Source organism: Dromiciops gliroides, chromosome 4, assembly GCF_019393635.1.
Source record: "Dromiciops gliroides isolate mDroGli1 chromosome 4, mDroGli1.pri, whole genome shotgun sequence".
NCBI lineage: Eukaryota > Metazoa > Chordata > Mammalia > Microbiotheria > Microbiotheriidae > Dromiciops > Dromiciops gliroides.
In genome coordinates, this window is record NC_057864.1 from 213,436,192 (window position 1) to 213,444,480 (window position 8,289).

An 8,289-nucleotide genomic window follows, 5' to 3' on the forward strand; every position below is an offset into this window, starting at 1 on the left:
TCAGACTGACTGTTGGATGACAGGAAGCACACAAAACATCACCAAATCAGCCAAATTCTGTGGTGTTAGTCAAGTAGCAAAAAAGAACTAGATAAAGAATATGACCATACTCAGGATAAAAAGGGATATTGTAAATAAGGAGTTCTGTCTTTTTTAAATACTCACTTCTGAAATAAAAGGAATAGACTCATATGCCACTTTTCATCCCATTCCATTAGGTAAACCCCAGTGTTGAAAGGTAGGGCTTTCAGCTATCTTCAGTGTTTGGTGTCCCAGAAAGCAGATACTTTGAAGAAAAAATTTCCAGGCCTCTTCTTCCCTTTATCCTGTCCCCTTCTCCCCCTCCATAAGGACCTAAAAAAATGCTAAAAGTATAGCAATCACTATTTCATTGAAACACAGCCATCAAAAAAAGAATCCCCAAGGAGAGGGTTTTTATTCTGCTTTTTAATGGTCTAAAGATTCAACAACTCATTTCTAACTCAGGAAAAAAAAATTGCATGAACAAGAACGTGTTTGGGGATGGGGGGGGGCAGTGTAGAAGGTACTGCCACACGTCATTGTGCTCATTGGGAACAAATACCAGCACAAGCCAGGCCTCTCCCCTTCCTTTCCAGAACAGCAGCAGGAGAGGTGGCCCAGCCAGACCTGTTCCCCTAGCCTCTGGCATAGGGGAACAGCCAAGGTTGGGGTCACCAGGCAGGCACCTGGAACCGCCAGCCTTGGGAGTAGCCAGGGAATTCAGCAGCCCAGTGCCCCACAGTGGGCAGGCTGCGGGAACCAATGGCACCGTGCCTTCTAGTTCCCAGCTGTGCAGGGGGAGAAAGAAGAAAAACATTGTGTGGGGAGGGCAAATCCCAGGTGACCCCTGACAATCCCTGCCACTACGCCTGTGGGATACAACTCTACTGGCAAGGCGGGCACTGAGGCGGCAGTCTGGTCGTCCCAGGGCTCAGTGGGAAGGAGGCATCCCCCTGCATTGAAAGATGCAGCCTCCCAGGCTCATAGAGAAGGAAGCAGACTGGGCCTCTGGAACCAGAGACCTGGGGAGCACGGGGTTGGGGATGGACACTCAAACACAGTCCTGGGGTCCAGGTGGGGGGTGTCACACCCCAATCACATGTTTGTGCTCATCCGTGACTGGCTGTTGGCTGGCGTTAGTTCACCCTGGCTCCCTTCTCGAGGAGGAGACTGCAACAAGACAGACAGTTGAAGGTTGAGCCAATATCTCAAGGAAACTAGTGCTAATGAGTACTGCTTCCCTTCCTGAGCCCAACTGCCTTTGCTCTCTCCCTGTGCCATAACACCCCCCCCCCCCCCGCCTCCTGTTCACCTTGACATGGATCTGGTTGCGCAGCACAGCCGCCCGCAGAATCATTGCTTTGGCACGGCGCTGGAATTCTTTGCCCATGAGCAGTGACTTCTCAAAGGTGGTGCTGCGCTGGTCCACATCCCGGGCATACAGAATCTGTTAGCCAAACAGAAGCTCAGCCATGGAATAATTATTCCTCCTGCCATAGCCTACCACTCTACAAAGCCAACTTCTTGCTTCCATACTTTCAAGGAGATGCAGTCGCTTCTTTCTGAATTCTGCCCTCACCTTGCTATGAGAATCAATTCGCGCATTGATGAGCCCCTCAAGGATCAGCTGTGTCAGTTCATCTTCTAGTGCAGCCACGGTGGTATTGAAGGCAATGGCCATCTTACGCATGTCAGCAGAAACATAGGGACTGAAATACTGTGAAAGATCAGAAGCCAGGAAATCAGCCTTCATGAGATGTAAACTGCTTTGCAAACCTTTAAGTGTTAAATAAACACTGCTACTATTAGTATCATTATTCTTTCCCTGACTTCTTGCCCCAGCTCCTGTCCTTAAGTATATAACTCACCTGGATGAGGGCACGGTTTCGGATTTGGGTATAGAGGGTCCTGACGTGGGGAGCCAAATACATGTCCAACAGCAAGTTGTCCTGTAGCAGAGAACTCGTCAGGGAAACACTACCCTGTCTTCTAACCCCAAAACATACCCCCAACAAGAAGGGAAGAAGCTTTAGCTAAAAAGGGTTAACTAGGTTTTACTTCTGATTGTACCAAGGTTGTTTTTTCCCTTCCAAGATGCATTTAATAACCTCTCCTCCAAGCTCACTGCCCAGCCCCCAACCCTTTCCAATCTCAGGTCCCTTCTCAGACCTAGTGAAGCTCTCTTCGGTCAACCCAAATTCCCTTGGGTCTCACCTTCATTTCATCCAGCATCTTTAGGCACGAGGCATATTTGGATTCATAGAATTTGAAGATGATGTCCCGAACCTGTGGTTCCAGCTCCAAGAACAATTTGAAGGAGCTGCAGACGCCAGACCCCTCAGTTTCATGGTCCCTTTCAGCCAAGAGGCTCAGGGAAAGGGACTAAAAACTGGGCTTGAGAGGCCCTGAGGGGCTTGGACTTTTTAGGGAATAACCCTGGGGAAGAAGCCAGAGAAGGCTTGGGGAACAGGGGTATGTGGATGAGTTGGATTAAAGAAAGGGCCTGAAGTAAGAGATGGGTTATGATGAATTGGAGAAACCAACTTCCATCATGCATGGAACCAAGCATCTTCCCACTCCCTTGCCCCTGAGCCCCCGACACCAGGGGTACTAGCATTTGCACACCCACCTGCTAGAGATGACGTTGCGCTGTAGCTCTTGTCGATCAAAGGTGGCCAGGGCACAGAGACCACCATATACAGCCACATTACTGGGGGACAGTAGCTGAGTAGAAAAGCCAAGGATAGAGGGTTCAGGGGCCCAATGGGCAGAACTGTGGGACAGAATACAACTCACAGGCCAGCCAGGCAAAGGGGTCAGAGACAGTGAAAGACAAGGATGGTTTTTGCCATTCCCCTAGCAGAACTAGCCAAACCAACCTTGCTCCAGATTTCCTCCCCACATACCAGCCACATGCTCCTCCCTTCTGTTTCCCTTTCCTTCTCACCTCAGGGAAGTCACAGTGATCAAATGATGCTAAAAGAAAGCACTTGGCTGCCTGCTTATACTTTCGAGCAGCCAACTCCGCCAAGCCTAAGGGGTATGAGAAGGAACGAGAGAGACGAGTGAAAACAAAAATCCACCTAAAAGAAAGCGGCCTGTTTGGGGAGCCCAGTAGTAAATCCCAAGTAATTGGTCCCTGATCCCAGTTCCCCACTATGAGTCTGGGCTTGCACAACCATCAGAAGAAAATAAAATCTGAAAAGTTAGGGATTGGGCAGGTTTCACCCATGACTAGAGACTGTTACAGACTGTTCTACACTTCCTGAGGACTGAGCTGCCTTGCCTGTGTGCTCCAGGGTGAGCGGCAGAATGTGAAGGTTACAGAAAAGCATATTCTTTCACTCCCGTGTTTTTAGGAGGGTGTTAGGGAACTGCCCTCCTTAACCAACCCTCACCCCCCAGGGAGGCTCAACCCAGCCTTTCCTTACCTGCTGCACACTTGAGCTTGGTAAGAATGGCCTGAGTCTGGCTATCCCTTTCCCCTCGCTGCTGTGAAAGGGAAGATACAGACTAAGAGAATGAACAACCGCCACCACTGTCTTTTCTCTATCCCTTGGGGCCAGCCTGATAAAAAAGGCAGAGTGGCAGCTAGGTGGCGCAGTGGATAGAGCACGGGCCCTGAAGTCAGGAGGACCTGAGTGCAAATCATACCTCAGACACTTAACACTTACTAGCTGTGTGATCCTAGGCAAGTCGCTTAACCCCAATTGCCTCCCCCCCCCAAAACTAAAAAAAAAAAAAAAGAAAACAAAAAAAAAAATACAAAGGCAGAGAGGATGTGTTCTGTACAATAAGCAGGGTCAAGATGACTTAAAAGTGGTACCGAGAAAGCCTACAGAAGAAACCCAAACTGAATATGTGAGTGTGGTGGGAAGTGAGTGGAAATGAGGTTCCAGGAAGCACCCAGAAATGGAACAAACCCTAAGAAAGATCAGTGGGGAATAGAGAAGGCAGCAGCGCGGTTACCTCAGCAATCTCAGGAGTAGATTCAGCTTTGCTGACATAGCTTAAGACATGGGACCAATTCTGTAGGTAGACACTGACCTGCGGGGCAGAGAACATGGAATGTGGTTCAACGGCACCACCTACTGGCCTCCTAAGGACCCACAGGGATGTAAGGAACCTTCCCCAGGTCTCTTTTCCCCAGCCTAGAAGTTTCCCACTCCCACCTTGATTACGTTGAGGCACATATTGATGACATGTTTGGCGCTGGTGCAATAGTCCCGAGCCCGGGAGTAACACTTGAGGGCATTGCTGAGATCCCCACAGTCGAGATAATGGTCACCCAGGTCATCGTGACCCCGTCTGCCAGGGAGAAGCGAAGAATGAGGCCGAAGGCTCACAGCCCATTTCTCCCACTGCTGCTCCTCCATGTGGCTCCCTGGCTTCCTGTCGCCCCACTCTTCTCACCTGATGCTCTCCTTGATGGAGTTCCCTTTGTAGTTCTTCAGGTCTGTATCTAGCTTCTCCAGTTTTAGCAGTGCCTTCTTTCTGGTGGCTTCCACCCAGGCTGTGTCCAGGGGTGGGGGCTCCACCCCTCCCTCGGGGACAGCATCAGGAGCGTTCTGTAGCTCTCTGTGGTCAAGGTGGTGGTGGCAGCAGCAGCAGGAGAAACATGGCCATCAGAGACATGGGGAGGAGTAGGGGGACAGTAGTAGAGAAGAGCAGCCAAGCTGTTTAGGGTGAGCAATTAAACCTGTCCCTTGCAGCCCTCTTCACATTTTTTCTTCCTCTCCCCCAAAGTTGATTTTTCCCTATCTCTGTTGTTTTGCCCCCCCCCACCCCCATGAGAAACCTACTTTCTTCTCCAGGGCCAGGGCTGGAGGTCTCTAGGCACCAGACCTTGTTCCTTCAGCTTCTGGGAGCCCCCTAATCTGGACCTTCATTCCCCTTCTCCTCCCACATCCTCATGCCCGACCTGGTCGCCTCAGAGAGCTTCCGGTGGATCTCCTCATAAACATCCACATTGAAGGTTCTCTGCACAAAGGACAATGCCATCTTCAGGGCCTCTACCCGAAGCTGTGGGCAGTGATCTGCGATAAACTGCAGCCGCTCAATGCGCATCAGTCCACTGTAACTGGATGCATACTGTTCCAGGTCCTGATAGCGAAAGGGAAGAGTTGTAAGGTATGGTGTCCTCAATGTATAAATCCCTATACTAGGCACCATATAAAGATAAGAGATTGAAGAATAATCCCTGCCTTCAGAGAACATAAGACCTAACAGTTTTATTAAAAGTCACGTACGTGCAAAGGCACAGATGCATATGACTGAAACCTGTGTACACAAATGTGGACTGAAGATAGCAGAACCAGGGCCATAGGTTGCCAGAAAAAGGAGAGAGCATTTGAAGTAGGGGTAAGAGCCACAAAAGTTAGGAGGGACTGAACAACGTGTATGGAGGCCAAAGTGAAGGGGTTTGCTTGCTTGGGGAAGAGGATCCATGTTAGGGCTAGAAAAAGTGAAGAGTAGGGTTCATGAGTCAGGGGAGCGTTCAGATTTGATGCAATGGGCAATAAGGAGCCACTGCAGGTCCCAAGCCATGAATGTGGTGGTGGTTATTTGAAGACTGTTCTAGCCACTGTGTAGGATGGATTCAGGGAACAGAACAGTTAGGCCATGACCACTGGAGGGCCCTCACCCCTCTCCAGTAGTACAATTTACCCATGCCAGCCTAGGTAATATCATGCAGGTACCCTCTGTCATACAGCTCAAGAAGACCCCATCCCCAAGAATTTTCATTCCAAAGGTAGAGGTACTACCATCTGGACCCCAACCCCCATCTGCCCTTCTTCTCGTACCAGGGTGGGATTTTCCACCACATAGTTGATGTCTGGTGCATTCTGCTGATCCTCTTGAGGGTCGACATCAATCTGCATGGGTTCCACTGCCCCCTGCAATGCAGATGCCAGTCACCTGTGCACTCCAACCTGGGGAGTGCCCATGGCAAGCTAGCATACAGTTTTATTCTGGCCCTTTATCCCCCTACCCCCACCTCCACCCAGGACCAAGGTTTTGCCACATTCTTCCTGTGCACAAATACTATACCCGCCCACCAGAGCTTTCCATCCAAAGGATGCCTCCTACAGCCCCAACTTCTCCACCAACCCCATCTCTCTAACACTGTCCAACCTGGGGATAGAGGGAGAGATTAAGGAATTCTTCAGCAGGACCCCGGAGCCCATAAACACAACCTCCAGTACCCAGTTCCTTCCTAACCCACCATCTGTAGAGGGGGAAATCAGAAATAAAGAGACCTAGACAGTCACTATTTGGCATCCCCAAGGTAAGTTCCCAACTACTGGCCTGATGCGGTTTCCTCAAAGCCATAAAGGAGAAACAGGTGAGATTTCAACCTCTGGATGCAAAGGGTACCCTGCCACATCCTAAGCCATCCCCTACCATCTGTCCTATGTAGATGGAGCAGTAATATTTGCAACAGCAGTTACAGCCATGAACATGGAGAAAAGGATAAAGGCATCTACTTGGGAAATCATAGTGGGTATTCCCAAAGGAGAAAAAAGTAATAGGGCTGCAATCTCAGGTCATCAGCTCCTACTCCTTGTTTCTACCATGTCTTGGTGAACTCCAAAAGGTGGGCCACGAAGCAGAGCTTCCAGAAACTTGGCTCACTGTTATTGCCTACCTCTCCCCAACCACACCTCAGGAAAGAGTACCGCTGCTCCACAGGCTCCTAATCATAGAACCAATTGCTGGGGGGGGGGGGGGGGAAGAGAAGTGGTCCCGGAAAGCCTTGAGTTCTGCCCTCCCCCCTCCTTGCCCTCGGCGCTGAGTCCCTGATCTCGGGGCTGGCAAAGCAGTTGGGGGGGGGGGGCCAGCCGCGGCGGGGGGGCGGCTGGGGCTCAGCTCCCTCCTCCCTCGCTGGGGACCCCCTTTCCTGGAAGGTACCTCATAGAGCAGCGTACAGGCCGACAGACTGGCGCTCAGGCTGAAGTCTCCGGCTGTGCCAGGGAGGAAGAGGTCTGACCTACTGCTGTGAGGGGTGCAGTACAGATCTGTCACTGATGAAGAGGCTGAGCTGGGGGCCGAGCTATCCCTCATCCTGTCCTGACTTTCTGCACCCCCCGACCCTGACACAGAGCTGGCTGGCTGCTGAAGGGGAGAAACAGTGTTAATGTAGGGGGGCGTCGAAGCACCTCTCCGCCACTGGGAGGCCCCCTACGAGGCCAGAGTGCCGAGCCGTGGCGGTGCTGACCCGGCCGGGCTCCCCGTCAGGGGCCCATACCTGGGGGCCGGGAGACCCTGAAACGCCAGGGGCGGACCGCACAGAGTCCTACCGAAGGGGGCGCGAATTTGACTACAAGCGTCCCCACCTGGCGGCGGCGGGGAAGGGAAGGAGGAAGGGAGGAAGGGGCTCGCGTCTTGGGAACCCCGGCACAGCAGCCGGGAAGGGGCAAGCTCAAGGACGGCGGGCACGAAGGGGGCAGAGGCTCTCGGAGGACGCCCCCCTCCCCGGTCCGTCCTGGGTGCTCCATCCGCAGAGGATCACGTACCCCGGGTGAGCGGGCACTCCAGAATCCTGGGTCCCTGGGGCGGGGTGAAAGGCCTACCGAGGGCCTAGCTGGGCCCGGTCGGACCCGAGCCATCTCCCTCGGGCGCCCCCTGCCCGACCCCTGGAACCCCCTTCTGGGACCGCGGCTTCGGCGAACCCCGGGGCTGTGGCCCGCAGCAAACCGGAGGACCCGCTCCCGGGCCCGGTGGGTGTGGAGACGGCCCAAGGAGAGGGCGCGAGAGCCGGGGCTTCCTTCCCCAAGCGCGACCCCGGGGTCAGGACGGCCGCGCCGCCCCGCCCCGCGGGGATCTCCTAGCGTGCGCCGCAGGCCTCTCCCCCGGCTTCGCGCGAGGAGCCCGGATACCGGGGGGTCCCGGGCGTGCCGGGTCCCGCCCTCTGGGGCCGGCGGAGGCGGAGGCCGGTGCGCCTCGGGGCCCCCCTCGTCCCCTCCCCCGCCCCCCAGTCGGGGCATCGCCCGCCTGGGCTCCCCCCCCCCAGTTCCCGGGACCGGCCCGGGGCTATGGAGCCGGGACGGGGCGGGGCCGCGGGGCTCGGGCCAGGCCGGGCGGCACCGCCCCTCGGCTCGTTACCTGCAAATTAAACACCTGAACCGGCAGCGGCATCTTCCTCCTACCCCGCCGCGGCGCCGTCCACATCCGGGTCACCTGGGCCTCGCCATGAGTACATCCGGGTCACGGGGGGTGGGGTGGGGGGTGGGACGGGAAATAAAGCCGGCTCGGCCGCGGGGGCGG

General features: G+C 54.1%; 1 protein-coding gene across 8 annotated transcripts; it reads right to left on the reverse strand.

The window, feature by feature from the left end:
• Nucleotides 1–405: 405 nt before the first annotated feature.
• GPS1 (G protein pathway suppressor 1) lies at nt 406–8,260 on the reverse strand. 8 transcript variants are annotated; one of them, XM_043964212.1, is made up of 15 exons: nt 8,128–8,219; nt 6,934–7,137; nt 5,826–5,918; nt 4,943–5,124; nt 4,435–4,599; nt 4,194–4,329; nt 3,991–4,068; nt 3,453–3,510; nt 2,969–3,054; nt 2,651–2,745; nt 2,236–2,341; nt 1,890–1,970; nt 1,601–1,738; nt 1,334–1,468; nt 406–1,191 (listed from the first exon to the last, which is right to left on the reverse strand). In XM_043964212.1, exons 1-15 carry the CDS (start codon nt 8,191–8,193, stop codon nt 1,117–1,119), a joined length of 1,698 nt encoding a protein of 565 aa, XP_043820147.1. In that variant the 5' UTR covers nt 8,194–8,219; the 3' UTR covers nt 406–1,116. The 8 variants fall into 8 exon arrangements, with proteins under 8 accessions (XP_043820147.1, XP_043820146.1, XP_043820148.1 ...); XM_043964211.1 differs by having other exon boundaries at nt 3,453–3,513; XM_043964213.1 differs by having other exon boundaries at nt 3,453–3,513; nt 6,934–7,134; nt 8,128–8,200.
• Nucleotides 8,261–8,289: the final 29 nt, after the last annotated feature.